The sequence below is a fragment of the Apteryx rowi genome, unplaced genomic scaffold, assembly GCF_003343035.1.
Source record: "Apteryx rowi isolate R43461 unplaced genomic scaffold, aptRow1 scaffold_299, whole genome shotgun sequence".
Classification (NCBI taxonomy): Eukaryota; Metazoa; Chordata; class Aves; order Apterygiformes; family Apterygidae; genus Apteryx; species Apteryx rowi.
This window is the reverse complement of record NW_020449407.1, coordinates 978,843-998,421: the sequence shown is the minus strand read 5'-3', so window position 1 is coordinate 998,421 and position 19,579 is coordinate 978,843. Positions and strand designations below refer to the sequence as shown.

General features: G+C 39.5%; 1 protein-coding gene across 3 annotated transcripts in view; it reads right to left on the bottom strand.

Moving 5' to 3' along the window:
• TRIM36 (tripartite motif containing 36) overlaps positions 1-19,579 on the bottom strand; it is a 49,662-nt gene that overhangs the window by 6,102 nt on the left and 23,981 nt on the right. Inside the window, exons 2-9 of one of the 3 annotated variants that reach the window (XM_026069485.1) lie at positions 18,383-18,617; positions 10,002-10,345; positions 5,620-5,766; positions 4,426-4,521; positions 3,207-3,460; positions 2,480-2,604; positions 1,617-1,910; positions 1,018-1,315 (exon numbers count right to left, since the gene is read on the bottom strand). In XM_026069485.1, the coding sequence (XP_025925270.1) occupies positions 1,018-1,315; positions 1,617-1,910; positions 2,480-2,604; positions 3,207-3,460; positions 4,426-4,521; positions 5,620-5,766; positions 10,002-10,345; positions 18,383-18,617 (1,793 nt within the window). Of the gene's footprint in view, positions 1-1,017; positions 1,316-1,616; positions 1,911-2,479; positions 2,605-3,206; positions 3,461-4,425; positions 4,522-5,619; positions 5,767-10,001; positions 10,346-17,174; positions 17,193-18,382; positions 18,618-19,579 lie in introns of those variants that run through there. The other 2 variants (XM_026069486.1, XM_026069487.1) reach the window with 2 other exon arrangements.

Sequence of the window (19,579 nt, the reverse complement as noted above, 5' to 3'; positions counted from 1 at the left end):
GAATAGAAAAACAACCGTTTGCTTTTATCAAACTCAAGCATTATCAGCAATTTTAACAAGAGAAAATATTTTTGTAAGACAGGTAACACTACACAAGCACTCACAAAACCTTGTGCAGTAAGAATATACCTAAGCCAGAAGGAAAGATGCATTTAGTATTTGGGGAATGCTCACTTGGGTCACTTCAAACACAGTTAATGCAGGTGAACACTAATGAGGATGCAACCAGAGAAAGTTTTACTAAGGAGCTGAAGTTGCAGATTTATCTAAACATACTTGTGAAAGGTAATCCATAATGAACTTAAAATTATAGGAAATAAGTTAACATGAGTAGTAGCTTAGCAAATATGACTAATCACTACAGGCAGGATATGTTTAACTTGAACATATTTACATAATGTTAAACAACACAAGTAAATACATTTAACATTATATATATACATCCAAGATTGCTATAATTGTAATTGAGAGCTGAAAATCTTTTTGCTGGTTTGCCCATTGTACTTTGGCTTGTGCCTAGTATCACCCCAGTACAGTACACAAGAGGATAGCCTGGGATAAGCCAGCAACTTGGAATCCACTGTGAAGAAAGCTACCAAGAAGATATACAGTGAACACTGTTCCTCTGAATGGCAGGCAAACCTAGCATGCTCAGGGAATTAAGGCAGAGTCTACCTATTGATGATCAAACATTGCTTCAGTCTTGCAACTATGGATTTTTTTCCTTCTTGCTTTAATTTACACATCTTGACATATATAGGAACATGACTTCTTTCCCCCAAAAGAAAGAAAATAAGACTCTGGATAATTAAAAGAGAACCTTTCTACTAAAGTTTGGGGGAAAAAAAAAAAACCCACAAAACAAAACAACTCTGCATACACCAGATCCTTCAAACTACTTTCCACTGATTAGGGTTCATGTTGTTTACTGATTTAGACCAGACTTCCTCTTAATTTGTTTTTTAAAAAGCCATCTACTTACGTAGAACATGTATTATGCAAGAATCCACAATTTACCTTGGGCTGGTCACATCACGGGGATTATGAAGCCATTCCTGTATCTTGGCGCTAGAAGCAACTCCCACTTTCACCAGGTATGAATGGGCTTCCACATGAAAAGCCCAGAAATGCTTCCCTTTGGCAATCCCAGTGTCACCAATGATGTAATCCAGGGTTGTGTAACATCCAACCTGTATGCGTTCAGCTCCTAGCAGCAGAGGAAATCCAGCCCTGCTTTCCACAGAGCTTCTTCTTGGGTTCAGCAGGAGATGTTCGCTGTTGTACCCGCATTTGTCATCAAAAAGAAAACTAAAAACTGAAAAATAGTATCCCCAAAATTGACCATTAGTTAACAACCTGGCCTTCTGTGCTTATAAACTACATTTTAACACACACTGGCATTTGAAATTCTCACTTTTAAAAGCTACCAGGAATGTCACACAAGCTAACACAGTCTCAGTATACTAATTAACATGTTTGTTAACAATGCTTCTATACATTTATGCAACTGGATAACAGTAAAATAGAAGTCTGAGAGCTTCTAGAAGTTGCCTACAGCTTCTCATAACATCTACAGATACAAATTCAGCACCTTCTGGACATAAATAAAATAGTACCTGGAGCTGGAGGTGTATGCAAGATAACTTCTCTGCTCCAAGGGCTGCAGATGGACCCTTTGTATCCTCGGACTCTAAAGGCATAGCTACTGTTGTTATCAAGATCAGATATTACTTTGCTCTTGCTGCAAACTTCGATCTCCTCCCACGTTGCACTGTCCTCATCTTTATTAAGTTTACGATACTCAAGGACATAGATATCAGCTGAATCTGCTTTCCCAGGATATTCCCAACTGATCACAGCCTTGTTGTATATTTTACTCTTTTCTTCATTGATTTCTGGTACATCTAGACCTGGAATGCCAGAGATTAAGGAGAAAAAAACCCTAAAGTTTATATTTATGTTGTCTTAGAATTAACCATATAAGCTCTTTGTACAGTGGTTATAGTGCAGCAATGCAAAAAAAAAAAAAAAGAAAACCTGACTCACACAGTGAAAGAGTGCAGGTGAAGACAGTTTTGTTCATGCACCGAAATAAATCCCTTATTTTCTGCATTTACTTTGATTATTGTCAGTATTATTTATTTTTGCGGGCAAGCCAAAAATCATACAAAACCCAATCCTTTTCTGTCATGCAAAGACAAGCTTCTAGCAAGACGAGGTAGGTCTTACTTAACTACAATATTTTGGAAGGCAACATAAACTGGTACTGCAGATGATGGCATCTTAGCTTGTTTATCAAAGCTGAGGCTAGCATTGCTGATAGGTAATGCCTTGTGTATCATGGAGAAAGAGGGAACAATGGAAGTCAAAAGGTGCATGACAGAGTTATCTAACTGCAGCCCTGCATAAAGCTTGCCTCTCTCTAGACAGAGCCTTAAAGGCCATGGATCAAGAAAGGCCCGCTGCTCTTGCAACCTACCATTGGAATAGAAGGACAAGTCACCAAGAACCTCTTCTTGCTTGGCTACGTCCACCACAAAATCTTGAAAAGAAGTTTCAGCTGCTGGCCTGAAGCTCTTCAGAGATTCAGTAGCCTTCTGGATTCTGAAAGCACAAGGTTGAGGGAAGAGAGAAGAGGGAATTCATATGTATGCATTTCTTAAAGTAAAAATGTTAGTTTTTACTTTAAAAGAAAAGTCTTATTTTCATGTAATTACTGAAGTCTCCCAAGAATTTGTCTCACCAGACAGAACTTAACTGCAAAATTTAAACACCTTTTGTACATCAATGTAGAGATAATGAACAGATAACAGTTCAGATGGCAGAACATCTGAACTATTTGGGGCATTATGTTCAAAGAACAAAACAGATGTGAAGTGCTAATGGAGAACAACTATTAAGATCAAAGAGTTCAAAGCCAGAACAGAACTATTAGATTAACTTGCAAATTCCTGATACAATCTCTCAGCAAAGACATGCATCAGTGAGCTGAATGGACTACCCTTATACTGCAGTTCTGCTAAACAAGGCTAGATGGTGTAGGAGAGAATCTCTTCTGTGTGCCATTTCTTAGCATGCACATAGTAATGGACCACCTATGAATCTCTGCAAATACAAGATATTGCATTGAGAACTTTGCTATCAGATATCAGAAGAGTACACTTGAACAGACATCCTGTACCTAAAACGGAAGATATTTAAAATACCTGACATGAAGTTGTTTTGCTGTTTGGACAAAACAAGACTGATCAGTTTCTTTGAGCACTTCTTGAGCATATCCTACAAGGCCATTATTTTCCAGAAGACCTTGATATTCCTCTATTTGGGTTTGTAGTTTCTCCAGCCTTAAATTCTTAGATGTTTCAATTGCCCTGAGAGCTACTGATCTCTTCTCTTGCAGAACATCAAATAGTTTGTCAAAATTCTGAGCTGCTTCTTCTTTAGCTCTTTCACCATTGCACTAGGAGGGAACAAAATACATTTGAGAGAGATTCCACAGCACTGTGGCATGAGTACAGCAGCATATTTAAGGTTTTTCAAAACATCATAGCACTCTAGTCATCTGTTTGGCAGACAAGACTAATATTTTCAGTATTTAACAGCACAATAAAGCTCATATGAACAACACTGCACCCAAGCTAGTAAGCATTTACTATCTGAACACAGCAAATGAAGATTAAGAAAACATTCCTCTGATTACTTCTTGAATTATGCAGGACATTTCTCTGTCTAAGCAGCTCATGTAAAAGCACGATAAAAGCAAGTCAGCCTCTGAAGTCTTCATGCCCAAGAGCCAGGTGCTCTTCCAGCTTCCCTAATCATCCTGAATCAGGAATCAAATCCATTTTCCTACATATGCCCTCAGAACAGCAGGCCCATCTCTGACTATGCTGCATAAGGAGCTACAAAGCACAGGTACAGTCTGTACTGAGATATGGACAGGGCTAGGAGCTCCTGCCATTTCTGCACACTGTTTTTCAGCTTGTGTGTGAGCATGCTCTCCCGTTCTGGGTGTTCTACAGGGAGTTTTTGTGCTTAACTCTGACTTTATTGCAATAGCCTCTCAAATTAAACAGAGGGTGTAAATTGTGCAGTGCCATTAACACCCAGAGCTTTAACTTTAATCCACTTCTCTTTGAAATAAGGCTTATCTGATACCTTAACCAATTACATTTACAGTAGCACCCAAAACTTCTGTTCTGGACAGACTGCTTATGTTGCCCAAATTTCTCTCACCATCAGGATTATGCCTTACAATAGACAAGTGTGATTCAATACTAACACAAACTACAGAAATTGCTTTATTGGCTAACTGAAAAAACAAACAAACAAAAAAAGGATTTGACAGGCTTTACTGAGAACAGTGCAAGTCCCTGTTGTGTGCCTTCAAGGACCATCCCCAAGCAATTAGCAAGTCATGCTTACCTCTGTTTCCTTCATCAGGAGACCCAGCTGAGAGATTTGACCTTTTACCTGGCTCTCCTTACTGATGAGGTATTCTATATCTTTTGAAAGCTTCTCCTGTTAAAATACAATAGCAAGCTGGCAGAACACGGATATCCTACTCAAACCAGTACAGGTAAGTCGTCTGGCTAGCACTCAGTTTGTCTAGTTATGAGGCTGAAAACGAGCTACCAGTTACGAAAGCCAACGCTGTGGAGACCTGTTGTGCAGTAATTGACAACAAGCATGCCCAGCAATCAGGCCACTGTTCTGAGCAGGGCTAGGAGCAGAGGCTTCTAACACCACCATGCAACAGCCTAAATTGGCCCACCCCTCCCCAGCCACAGGAACCATCCTCTCTTAGACTGAGCAACATGAGGCTTGCGGGCATTACTGAAACTTAGCAAAAAGCCTCCTCAGTTATTATTAACTCCTTTGCAATAAGATTTAGTAGAAAAATGAGTGGTTTGGAACACTAACTTTCTGAGTGTCTCTGCGATTCCCTATTTGCAAAAGGGTCGGCAACCGTACAGGAACAGCCTTGCAAACAACAGGTAAGGAGGCCAAGGAGCACAAGGCAAGCAGGGTTGGGTTTTATGTTTGTTTTTGTTTTTTGTTGTTTTTTGGTGGGGAAGAAGAAGAGAGGGGAAAAAAGGAAGAGGAGGAAGTAGCAGCAATCATTCTCTAATAACAAAGCAATGCTTGCAAGTCTTCCCTATTCTACTACGCTTAGGAAATTAACAGATACATAACATACAAGGTCCTCAAAGTTATTTCAGATCCAAATTTATCTGGAGTGGTCTTAAGGCATCAGTTCATCCAAGCCACAAGGACACCTGTCTGAACCTTCAGTGGTAAAAACTAGACTGCAAAGTATTAACTGCTTAAACCTTTTGCCTTGGTCAATACTGCAGTACAGTTGGCTAAAATAAAGTGGAAGCTCTCTTAAGGTGTTATGGTTCAAATATCACGGAATACATAGTTTGGTTTCTCAAACATACGCTAAGTCACACTAATACACACAGTAACAGATGTTGCACAAGAGCACACCTCATGACAGGTTCAGTGTCCTCTAAATACACCTCCTGGCTTTCTGCCAGAGAGAGTTTGCCCTTACACCAGAAGCTCAGTACTCTTCCCCTTCTTAAGGCCAGGTCAAACAATATTTACTTTTACCTTAAGGGCTTTGTAGGCAGTGCTCATAGTTGTTACTCTATGGTTTGCATGAGATCCACCCAGTTTACAAAGATGACAAACAGGCCTTCTGCAAATTTCACAGTACATGTTTACCCTCTCCATTTCATGTTCTGGGCACATCAAAATCTGAAAAGACAGCAGAGAATGCAGGTGTATTTCCAAAAACTGAGGTGCTCAACAAGCCATTAAAACAAACAAACAATCCCACAGCGGTATACAATTCCCTCACTGCATTTTTATAGTCACTTTATCTGCCATCATTTTATATATGTCCATGCAAGCGATATCCAAGGGATGAACACAGTGTCAGTGAGGTTTACATTGAGTAAATCTGTAGCAACGTCCACGTACACACCACATAGCCTGCACACTGCAATTAACCTTGCTAATCCCTGAGTTTGTTTGCATGCCCCACACTATTCCAGTTAACCAGCTCCCTGGCACTCCTGGTCAGAGCTGTAAATGCAATACAGCATTAAATGCAATATGTAAATGCAATACAGCAACACACCCCACCCTGTCAGACTTAACCTCTGCCAAACCAGCTTCTCAGTTCTCTCCCATAAGGGCTATGAACAATTTCCTAAAGCCAGAGTTGGCATAATCCAGTAATAATCTAAATCTAAACTAGACTCAAATCAGCCACTTAACCCATTGCTCTTGGAGCAACAAATAAAATACAGCCTCCAACACCAGTTATAGGCAGCTTAAAGAGAATGAGCCTAATTGTTTCTTTTCTTTTGTCTGACTCCAATTACAAGTTGTTCACAGTGAGTGCCATTTCCAATATCAGATTAAATGGTTTTTTTGAAAAATATGCTGTTCACTAAAAATCACCTTTCAGAATTGAACAAGCTGGAATAATTGCTCAAAGAGAAAAATGCAGTTCAACTCCAAGCTCAGACAACAGATAAACACATCTAAAAGGGGGGGGRAATCCATTGCCCCATTGCAGAATACTGAAAGGCAGCGTTTGGACCATCTAGTCTACACCACCACAGAAGAGCTCTTGAAAAAGGTTCTCAGCTGCAAGCCAAGGAGAAGAACAAGCAGCAGTACCACACAGGTCAAAACAGTCAAGCCATTAAAAAGAAAAAAAAAAAAAAGACAGGGAAGGGCACAAAAATAGACATTTGCTATCAGTCAGTATAAATGTGGACACGCTAAGCTAAAAATGCAGGCCTTCCCTGAAACCAGCTCTCAGCCCCCAAATGTTCCCTTAGGCTTCAATGAACAGGGTAAAGAGATCAGTCTCACAAGCACCTTGGTACATATGGCTATCATTAGGCAGAACACAATAAGCTATTCTGCTGTCATTGCCTACTGGACTATAGAAAGGAAGCTTTCCTGAAAGTCAGCTGTGCAAGCCAATATCTCCAAAAGCCTGCAGTCATGCTGTTAGTCCAGGGAAGTCATTCTTCTACAGCACTGTCTAGCCAAGCCAACAGAAACTCTATATTTTTATTCGCCTCCTCCTGTGAGCATGAATTACAAACTGCAGGCAGCAGACAGAAGAGGTCAGCAGTTTATCTTGTCCAGGCCTCTCAAACGCAGGAACAATCGCTCCAGTATGTGCCTCTCCCGTCCCCACCACACATGTTACAAAGTGCTCTCCAGTCTGGTTTTCAATTAATCAAAGTGGTGACTGGGAACATTGTGTAGGAGACTAACAAATACTCCAAGCATTCAGTTCAGGTCTTAACAGGGCAGTGTAATGAAATAAGCATTTTTTTTTTCCTCATGTTAAGCTGAAACAGTCCTCAAAAAGATCTCTATAAGAGGATAGTAAAGCTCAGTTTGTTGTTGTTAGGAAGCTTTTATCAGAAGTAATATATCTATAGCTGATGTATCTATACTATGGCTTTGTTGTTGCTGTTGTTTTTTAAACAAATACCTCTGTCTTTGCATATAATTTTAAAAAGCCAGAGTTCCCATTAGCACTTGGTATATCAAGGTCAGGATGATGAAAACTGCTTTTCCCTATTTGGCTCTGCTTCAACAGAATTCAATTATTGACTTTTGTATGTACCACATGTTGTTAAACCACATGCAGATTAAGTTTGGGTTTAAGAGTACACAAAGATCAAGAAGTCTTTGGTATTTTTTAAGTAGCAATATTGTAGCAGGAGGGTTTAGGTGCTATAGAAAAAAAGCTTGTAGGGAGCTGTAGAGCATTTTAGATCAATAGCTGTGGGTATAAGAGAACATACACACTTTTAACATATTTGTTTATCCAATAAAGTGGCATTTTACACAGACAGCTGTGTGCTAGTACATTTTAAAGCACTTCAAGCATATGCTTGTTATTAACTGCAATGAATATGTTAAACCCAGAAAGAACCTCACTAAGTGAATTACTGGATGTTTATTATCTACCAGCTCACTAACTCTCGAGTCTCAAGTTTTTCCAACCTCATCTACAAGAGAACATCAGACAAGTGCTTCTCATACGTAGCATAACTTTAATCAAAGGTCTGTTTTTTATAGATTTTAAATCTATGAAAAATATTGGTAAACCATGGCAAGTAGCCTATTTTACAGTATTAATTTTAGTATCTTAGCTTGAAGACTTTGTTAGAGATACAAACAAGAACCTAACTTTCCAAGCCTGAATTAGCAGTTGTGCCAGAGTTGAGCCTGCTTACTTGAGGGGAGACATTCTAGGATTCAAACCAAGAGAAGGCCCAAGTGGGAGCCTTCTCCAGAACTGAGCTCATTTCAAGCTGGCTCTGCAGAAATTTTAGCATTGATTGAAGACTTCAGTAGTCCTTACTTTTAGGAGATGTGATGTTATTCATGAATGGCATGAGTAGATTTTAACCTCAGAGCCCAGGTAAATCTTTACATCTATATTCTAGGCTACTGGGGGAGAATGATCCACACGAAGTTTCCTGTAAAGTCAAATCCACACCTATAAAATGCCTGAATTATTTCTAGTTCTAGAAGAGCTGAGGTTTAGTCTGCTGCACAAAAGGGTCCACATTTGTATCAGCTTAAATGTCTGTTTTGGCCTACAACAAAGTTGGTTCATAGAGAAGCTGAAGAAGAGCCGAGTACTGTAAAGTATTAACCATAAGAAGAGGCAACACGAACCAAAACTCTCTGAACACCGACACTTCTGGTATTTGTAGGACCTTCAATGACACGGGGGTTGCTGGGCCAGTGCGTGCTTTGCTCTCAGACCCTGCTCTCCCTAATCTAATGCTAATCTGCTCTGGAGCCAGACAAGAGTTCTCCTCGAGAGGAAGCCTGGGTACAGCTGACATGCTTGCTTGCAGCAAACAGACTCTGGCTTCACGCTTAAAACCTTCCCTCGTGCTACACCCCTCACACTATATCCCTTCTATAATAACACGCCTAAGCACTGTGCTAGAAAAAGCTTCAGAAGATTGCCTCATTACTGGAGGTACTTTGAATTGAGCTTGCTGTGTCCCCCTGCACCAGAACCACAACTTGCATGGGGGACCAAGAGCTAGTATTACAGTAAGTATGGCCAGTGCCCTCCAGAGAGCTGTAGCCCCAAGCCTTGCTGTCACAAACAAGTTCAGGAAAATCAGCCCAAGGCTCTCTCCCTGTCACAGGCCACAGGGCATGCTGCAAATGCAGGGACATTAAGACCTGTTGCAGTCTTTTGTTAGAGATGGCAGCTGCGACAATTGCCCCTCTCATGTAACTTCAACTCAATAGGGCACAGCCACGTTCTGCATCAGCTTAGCAGCAGAAACGGTCACTCTGTTTTGCCTGAATGCAGCAGCAGCATGAAAAGTAGAAAACTAGCCATTATGTTTTCCTCTTCTGCTACAGCTAAGAAATAATGGGGTGGAGTGACAGTGGAGACTTGAACTCCACCTCCTGCTACTGGCAGATGCATGGAGGGAGGAGAAAGGAGAGGAAAAGAAAAAAAAAAAGAAAAAAAAAAAGACGCTCTACTTTAGATCAAGTTCAGGAAAAAAACATCAAAGGGAACCTGTAAAAAATATTTTTTTGTTTTTTTTTTTTTTTTTTTTTTTAAGTTTACCACAAACACATATGTCCTGCTTGAACTGACCTTTAGAGGAAAGCACTGCAATTCTGGTTGATCAAGATCATCAAGTCTTACAAAAGGACAACAAACCACAAATAACACAATCCATTCCTCAAAGTAAAAAATCCTTTATTCTAGGATCCCCTTCAAATACGTTTTCTATGCACTTTTCAGCTCAAACTACCTCAGCATCAATAAGAACAAAAGCTTACAATTCACTCAATAAATAACAGCAGAAGTCAATAAAGCAACAATGATCCTAAAAAGCAACTACTGCTGCACAGATGTGTCTGCAAGCTATATCCAAATGCTGAACTATATTAAGATATACACTTACCTTGGGTCTGAAGTTGGTGGTTGGTCCTACATACTCATGCTGGGCTTTTACTGTTCCCCAAGGATGGTATACTTTGAAACATTCATTGCAATAGCTTGCACTGCAGTCCATGCAGCTCTTTGTGGATTCTTGAGCTGGAGGCTTGCAGAAATCGCACATAATAGCTGTGGCTGCCCTGGCTGCCTGCCTGTATCTTTCCACAATGGTTTCCAAAGTAAGGTTTCGAAATAAGCCACTGATGCCACGTTCTCCAAGATCAATATCATGCCGACAGCCAGGACAGGGAAACATAGTTGCTCTAGGAGTCAGTGAATTGCGTTTTCTGCCTGTATAGACAGCAAATCCTGGTTTAGTAGGAGCACAAACAGGAGAGTTTTAGATTTTTTAGGACACAGGAATTTATGAACCAATCCCAAACTATTTTAGCACATCATCCAAACCAATACAATACTAATCCATATGCATTCTGCCAAGCCAAAGAGAACAGATTTGCCATTACACAGCACTGTAATGTTTGAGTACGGACACATTACAAACTACTCTAAAACATAATTTGATGTTAAAATGAATTTAACTGTTCCAATTCTATCATCTGCTTCCTGCAATTTTGTTTCTTGCAACACCACTATGTCAACACCACTACCCTTTTTCTTCAAATAAGGCCCTGCATAGCCAGACATTTGTAAATATAATTTCTCTTCTGTTCAGAACATCTCACCATCTCTGCACAAGGTGTGGAAGAGGACTGCCTAAACTCATGGCAAGTCACTTGGGGCCAGTTACTTTAACTAGTCTGAGGGTTTACACAGGAACACTGTTTTCTTTCATAAGCCTAAAACACTCCTATGGCAGTTACACAGCATGTAAAGCTTCAAAAGGCACTCCCCTAAGAGAATATTCTGGAGATCCTGGTCTAATTTTGCATGCATTCAAGTTGCAGCCATTTTTAAACACTAAATATGTACTTTCCGGAAACCAATTAGTATTAGGCTGCCCAGATACAGAGTCATGGCTTTGTAACATGTTCAAGCGAAGGATGTTTATTCTCAGAGTGAGAATAAATAGTTATTCCCAGATGAATATAGCCAGTTTTGAGCTCCTAAAAGTTTGCTTTGGCTGAGACAAACTTATCTTGCTTTTCCCAATAAGAGTCATAAAAACAGCCAGCAAGAGAACCAAACCAAACTAAATCAGTTAGTCAAAACATGCTGCGGCTGACTTGGCCTTTCCCCAGCTGAATGGCCTTGATAAAGAAGGATTGCCAACTAAACCTGCACAGAAATCAGAGGGAAACCTAACACTGAGATGAGTAAGTCTGAGAGATTTCCTTACCCCGAGTTAGGGAACCACAGATCTGCACGATTAAACAGTGTAAGCCTATCGCTTTTTGTTTTAGAGGGGGATTGCAGAGAGGTTACATTCCCACCAAATAGCTATGTGAAACTTTCTCCTCCTCTCCAGAATAAAGTCACCCAAGGCTCAAGTAAAGCTACAAGCTTAAAAAGCCCTTGGAACTTGTTCTGAAATGGCTCTTGTAGACCCAAAAGCTCGTCACAGCTCAACACTCTCGGAGCTATCGAACAGGGAGTGCATCCCCCACCTCATTCATGAACTCAAGARGAACAACAAAGAGGGGCCATACAAGTAATTCTGAAGCAGGCTAAGCCAGCATTTACACCTAATATGCATCCTCTCAGTTCCCCATACAAAAAATCTAAAAACCATCCTCCCACTGGAGCACAGTTTTAAAATCCCTTGAGCAGAGTGCATGCCGCTACAACTAACCAATCTGTAAGTGGAGGTATGACTTAGCGTGCATACAGCCAAATTGTGCTGAAATCAGTTCTTTATTAGAATGGGAAATTGGTTCTTATCTGTATTCAGTCAGCTCCTCTCCAAAATGAAATGAAGCATCAACACTTCTGAAGTGTCCTTTGATGCTAGCCAAAAAGACACTTGCTTTATGCCGTTCTTCTATGACTGCTACAACCAACAGTTTAAAGCCTCCCTTCCTATCATGCACTTCTCAGCCTCTTCAAACACACTCCCATAAGGAACTAATTCCTTTACAAATCTTTGAAATGTGCCCCATGATAGTTGTGCATGATCATCAGCTAAAAAGCCAGAACCAGAGCAAGAATAAGCATACACAAGCTGACAGTCTCAGAGTCAGCTGGTCTTACACCTTTCTGCAGGTTCTGAGCAGCACAATTAGGTCACATTTACAGAACACAGTACTAGTAATCCAAGTCAACAGTATATAACTCTCTGCCTACGGGAAGCAGAGATGTTTTTTTTGATACTTACTTGAAGTGAATAAATAACCCAAACTACACATCCTGAAATACCTGTAACTTGGCAAATACAGCAACACACACATGCAATGCACAGAAACAGCAGTGAAACACAAACCTTATTTAAAATGTATGCTCCAAGCTAGCACTCTGCACAGAATGGAAAGAGACCTGCTGCACGGGCTTCTACAACGGCCTGAGCAGAAGGATGATTTTGCATGCAGTATCATGCAGTCAACAGCTATGAGAGGGGGACCGGGAATACTTACATTTGCTAAGACTAGGAAAATAATGATACAGTGTTGTATGTACGAGACTGCCTACAAGCAGTTCACTATAGCAGAAAGCAAGCAATGACAAAGCAAGATAACATGGAAAAATATGGTGCAGTGGTCAAGTTTAAAAATACAGTCTGAAATTCTTATCCAATAGCATGCTTTTGAAGTATGGCCCAAGCGGCTCAAATGTGGAATTGGTGTCTGTTTAACTCAAAGATGAGTTTAGCTGCAATCCAATTGAGACCTTTCATTCTGYCAGTCATGGAACAAAACAAGACTGTAGTGATGAGCCATGCTCTACACATACTGGTGACACTTTGCTTAGAGAAAGCAATCCAACACCCAGAAAGTCCCGCATATTTTAAGATGTCTCATCCCTTTTCACTAAACAGTACTCTAAGAGCTTAGTTTTTCTGTTTTAAAACCTGCAAGCATACTTGCTAAGCTTCTCAGCATACTCTGCCACTTCAATACTTAAAGCTTGGAAACATTCTCTTTTTGCCTAGYGAGAACATTAAATATTAACATGCAGTAAGAATTAGTCTGCTTATTGTTTATAGGATTTATAAGCTCATATTTTGCAAAGCAAACATATCTGTTGATATGAGAGATTACTTTGAGCACTGTCTTTTCTATCTTTGTCTGGCTTTCAGCCTGCTAAAATTGAAATTTTTACATATACAAGAACACAAAACAAAAAAAACCCTAAAAAGCATTTCAAGTAGCAAAAAATTTGGATTCTGCAGACATATTAATGCGCAGTTCAGAGAAACTTTGATCCTCCCCAGATTCTCTTTTACACCTTGCCAATGCAGTTTCCAACAACAAGTATTTATTTTGTGAAACACCAGGAGTTATCACAAAAAAATTTCCATTGTGGGTTGTAAACAGAACACTCCCCTTTCAGTGAATACCTCGATCGGTAACGGGAGAACATACTACTGATTATTATTGACTCAGTAAAAATAGATTTCCAAGTTTGTTAAAAAAATTTTAAAAAGATAACACAACATGTTTTCCTACTCAGACTCCAAACTCACAAATATTAGAATACATACAGGTTGTAAAGACCCTAGTCAAAGAGTACCCTGAAGCTGGGCACATCTTATAAATACACCATTTAAACATCCTCTTCCCCCAGGGAGATACTAACACTTAAAATGTGGAAAAGTCACCCAACCTACAGCTGTGGGTTTGCAAAGAGATAAGACATCTTAAAAGATAAAATTGTGTTTTCCAAGTAAACAGTATCACCAGCATTCTGTGATAATGGAAGACATGAATGTTAATTCTGTGAAAGTTTAAACAAAAAAGGTTTTAAAAGTCAACTGGATTCTGATGCATTAAAAAAAAAAATGTATACTGCCATCCCCAAACTCAGTTAATGCTTGTGAACAGATCTTTAGGAAGAAATAAAAAAAATGGAGACAAATTCATAGTTTAAAAAATAATTTTCAGATGCTTCAAAAATCTTCCCCAAGTCAGGGGTGCTTTCTGTGACCAGAGCAGATAAATTCAGCTTTATGAGAACTTTAAGTGTCCTATACTATCTTCGTTTGTTTACAACACTTCTATTCTCCAGCTGAGGCAATCTGACTTCCACTTCCTATTAGCTGCTTTGTTCTTCGTGTGGAGTGTGAAATTTCAATTTGTGGTTAGTTCAGTTCATTCCTTTCTTGAAGGATACAGTATTTTTATGGACTGTTCATGTGCCTGCCAATATTATGCCAACAGGAAGGTTTGGTTTTCCCATTTTTGACAGAGGACCACACCTAAAAAGAAACATTTATGATAACACCTGAGAACAAGCCCAAAACAGTGGCAGAGATGCTCAGACTAGCATCTCTGCCAGTGTTTCAGGAATTAAATCTATTTAAAACAAAGAGACATTGGCTATCCTTCAACTTGACTGTGTCAGTCAGCATGCTAATTATGAGAAAAAAAGTGACAGTTTTAAGTATTTAGTTTTCCCTCATACCTGTATGTGCCATACTAAATTGCCAGATCCAGAACGACCTGGTCAGATCAGCAAGGTGTGAATTTCAATCCTTTCCTTTTTACTCAGATACAATTAAAGGGGTTCAGATCCAATGAAGAACTGATATTACCTTCCATTTAAAAGTGATATTGCTGACTACGACCTCTAAGTGTTATAAAGATCAATATAATAATTACATTTCACTGGTAGTAAGAGCAGTTGTACTGAAACTTGATTACACAACTCTTGAAAATTAAAAAGCCAGAGGGTTATTGGGTTTTGTTTGCTTGTTTTAAAGGGAAGAGATAGTTGATGTATTTGCACCTTTTAAAGTATATTTAGTCATGCACACACACATGAAAAAAAAGCCATCCCTTCACTTAATTCCAGTCCAGTTGACCTTTAAGTCAATCATAGAACAGAATGAAAAGCTTTCCTAATAGAAGTCTTCTACACCTTTGCTCACTGCAAAAGCCATTTTGTGGACTTGACCACTGACAAAAAACTATATGCTAACCAACGATATTGAACTCGAGATCTAAACACTATACTATCTAGAGCCATACAAGAAGTGAAGCATTTCTACCTCTCCACCCAAAAGACCTCCTCTGCGAGGCTGCGAACAATGAACAGAAAGCTGTTTTTAGAAATTGAAAAATGAGATATACCATTGGTTTACAATGGCTCGGACGAAGAGCATCAATTATTTTCTTTCCTGTGGCTGTTAAACTATTGTAAGGCTGAAAGGAAAGGTTGTTTAATTTCCTAACACACGACAATTGTATTAAAGTAGGAAGAAGAAGGAAGAAAGAAGAGATGGAGGAAAAAAATATAGATAGATAGATAGATTTTTTTTTCAAACTTACTCCATTTCTCATCATCCATCAATGCTGCACAAGTGTCAACATAACCACATCACATGCTTTTTTCTAAGTACACTAACATTACAGAAGATCGATTAGCAATAAGAAATACCCTTTATTTTTATTTTATATACAACATAATTTGATTTTTTTAATCAAAAAAATCATGTCATTTTACATACAAAACTGGATTTTTTTTTGACCAAAACCTTAGATTTAAGAAGAACATGCACTCCATTTCAACTGAAAAATAAACTGTTCTATCAGTTTCAGCTTTTCTACACTACGATAAACTGTATTTGAAAATGTAAGCTGTGTCTGCACAATAATTACAAAATGTGGACCAGCTCTTTCTGGTTTCTCAAGAATTTAAAGGCCAAAATCATGTAAAATAGCTGGTATCCTCAATAGATAGTAAGGATTCCTTAAGAAAGAAAAATAAATAAATAAATGAGGAAGGTGTCATATATATTTTCAAGTATGAAAATAATGTCCTACAGCAACATGCCCTATACAGACCTGCCAGAAATTCTACTGTTTCACGTGATGCACGACTTCGGATGTTCTTCTTTAATATTTTATTACAAATCCCACTCAGGATATATAATAAATTTATAAATTGTATAAGGTCTATTCGCAAAAGGAAGTGAGCAAGGGTATGCACAACATAGTTACTTGGGATGCCAGACAAGAACTGTACAAATGTCAGCTGCAATTTAGTTGAACACTGATGGTACCCAAAGTTTTGAGAGCAAATCTCCCACCCCACCTAGCAATGGAGCTACAATGCCTTTAACATTGCAAGCAAAGACAGCACAACCTGTACATCTAACTTCGTTCTTTAAAGCTCCCATTTCCATATGCTTTTCATTTTGCAAATTTGAGCCATTTGAGATGATAATTTTTCCAACAATGTGCATCTGCCCAATGCTTTTTAGGGGGAAGGGGGGAAAGCCCAATATTTCCATGTCTCTACATTCTGTTGCTGCCCATCAAACAGGTACGAAGACCTCTATTTAACAAAGCCTTCATTTCCCTCTACTAATAGGTCAGATGAGGAGATAACACACATTACTTCCTATCAGTTTGCTGGGATGGTGGAGGACTACTATGGATTTAAAAATTACAACCCCTGCAATAACTTGTGTGCATAAATCACAAGCAGGAGGAGTGCCAAGAATGAATCTTTGTTGTCTTGTCCTTACTGACATAACAAAGCAGTAACACTAAACCTCGTGGAAAGGGCATCCAACAAGTCTGGTGGAGCTGCAAGTTAAGCTCTTCAAATCTTAATTCTCAAGTCTCCCAAACTACCTGCTTCTCCTCCATACATTGACACAGGAGACATTACAGTGTTTGGTTTCTCATAGTAATTAAATGCCAGTCTCTCAACAAAGCCTCTGCCTCATTCAGTACCTGGGTGCTATGGCAGCAAGCAGAGACCATGCAATGTTAGATCTTTATTTGTAGTGGCTGATGGAAAGCAAGCAGGAAGACGGGTTTTGACAGGAGAGAAAGGATTATCTGCTTGCTTAAGCTGCTGAACGCAGCATGGGGAGGTTGTTCCCCATGCATAGCCTGTCTGATACTCCCACATTTCATAAGCCACAGCTCTCACAGGGAGGTCACCCACAGTTCCCACGCACTCAACCTGGAGGTCTGATGTCCACTTTGTAAAAATATAAAGTGGACAGCTGCAACTGAAATCAGTGAGAGCTTTCATCAATGCACATGAAGGAATATCGGCACATTATGCTTACCAGGTAGAAAAGGTAAACGGACTTCTATTTCGGAGAATTCAGTTACCATGGGGCTCTCTTCATTCTAAGCTTGCACGAAACTGGAGTTAGCAAAGGGCTTAGACAATAAGTGAACTGTATGTAGAGCTAAAGAGCGACTGTGGGGCTGTCCATCCCATATCTGAATAGGGCTGTAATGAAAATAACTGGCCACTCAACTGAGGACTCCCTCATACCACGCAAGCATCAATCAGCCAAATTAAGGCAAAGATAACATTTACTTATCAAACTTATTTGAAAAAATATCAGTACTAAAGTTAAGAGATGTTTAAGAGAAGATGGTGAAATAAAACATTTGAACTTGAAAAACTGGGAAGGGGAGGATGAACATTAGGAACACACGAAACACAAGATTTAGGATTTGTCTTGCACATGAATGCTCTTCCAGAACACTGCAGCGAGTGGATTTAAAATGGATAATTATTCCAGAATGAACCCTAAAAGACAGGATGTGAGGTTTCTTTTAAGTATAGCATGCGTGAAATACTTTCCATATATCTGCATAAAAGTTGATCAACTTATCTGTGGATTAGACAAATAACCGAGTAGAATCAAACTAAGAATCTTTACGGTGGGGTATCACAAAGAGCAATAAGAGCCATAAAGCTAAGTAGTCTTTAAAGCTTCAAGCAGACCATGATGAAAGAGACTGTTTGTTACAGTCATCCATCAGAGTTCTTCAACCATGCAATGATCATCCTCTACGGAAACAATTTAATGTAAACATAAGGACATGAATAGGACAAAACTATTACTTGGAAAGTCTGCAAAGACTCAGAAGGAAGTCATAACTACAGAATTTAGGCTGGCAAAAATCTGAGAGAACAACTTAACAGTACTATGACAGACAAAATTGTTGAAATCGCCATCTTGATGCTCAGCAGTCACTGAAACACAGGAATAAATAAAAACAATGGCTACAAACATTTACATGATGCCACAAAGACTAATTTATTTCTACATGAAATAGAGTGCATTGTCCTTAAAATAAAAGTATTCCCATTGTTCTTAGTGCAGAATGAACAAGACTTGCACTATTCCCAAAGTTATCCATTTAACTACTGATGTCAGGAGTACCAAGAAGACACTTTACCAATGCAGACACCATTCAGTTCAAATCAGTCCAACATATAAGAAATTAGAAAAACATGCAAAACTCTGATACATACCTGATCTACTAATCCTGTCAATTCTATCCATGCTAGGAGAATGGATTCGAATTCGAGGGCTACTCTGATTAGAGGATTCAGAGCCTCCATCGGTGAAAGAATCTTCAAGTGTGAAGAGAATTTCTTTTACACATTTGTGACAAATACTGTGCTGACAAGGAAGGATCAGTGGATGGGTAAATAATTCCTTGCATGCTGGGCAGATAAGCTCTCTTTCGATATTCTTTATGGTAACCTTCATGACAGAAGGGGGGGAAAGCAAGTGTAAGTGCAGAAAATACAAGCCAGTAGGACTTACTGCATTGCTGTATGTATATATGCCATTGAACCCCAGCTCTGTAGAACAATTGTTGTACACAGTATTAGCTGTTTTGAGGCACAGCTCTGATTAACACTGCACACAAATCTAAATCACCATTTCTGAAAGCGCTGGCAACATTCATTTCAACTGAAACTATGCAAACCCAGTTCATCTTCAGGTCATGTCTGCATTGCAGGGGAGGAAAAAGGAGGGGAGTAGTCTTAACTCAGGGTAAAAATCTTAGTGAAGTGAGAGCAACCGTAGTTATTAAAAGTAGGAATCTATAGGTTTAACTCAGTTTGCTTGCTTGTTTTTAAAACAAGCAAACAAACAAACGAAAAAAAAAACCCAAGAGTCAGACTGGTAAAACATCGGGCTGCAGTGTAAATCCCAATTAAGCACCGAAACTGCCTTGACTTCATTAGGCTACTAGTTCTAATTAAGAACCTCTTTTTTCTTTTTTCTTTTTGCGCACAAAGCGCAGCCCTTGGATCTATACAGTACTTTGATAATTTAATGTGCTTGCGGCCATCTGGCATTGAGCTCGGATGCTGGAAAACCTGCTGAGAAAGCCAATGGCAAGTAAAACCTTAGAGAGCATGAAGTTGCAGGCACACACGCTGGGCACTTGGTGACCGCTCATCTTGCCCATGAACGTTGTTTGCCATGAAATCAGACCAGCTGACTTTATCTATCTGTTCGCAGGAGCAGCAGCATTTCTCGTGTGTTCAGGGAGCCCCTTTTTAAGATATATGGGCTGACGGCCTCCAAGCTCTTGGAAGCAAAGAAAAAAAAATCCCCTCAGAAGTAAAGGGGGGAAAAAATCCCCTCGCTCCGGCGCCGCGGGCCGGGCCGGGCCGGGCGGGGCGGCCCGAGCGGGGCGGCGGGAACAAAGG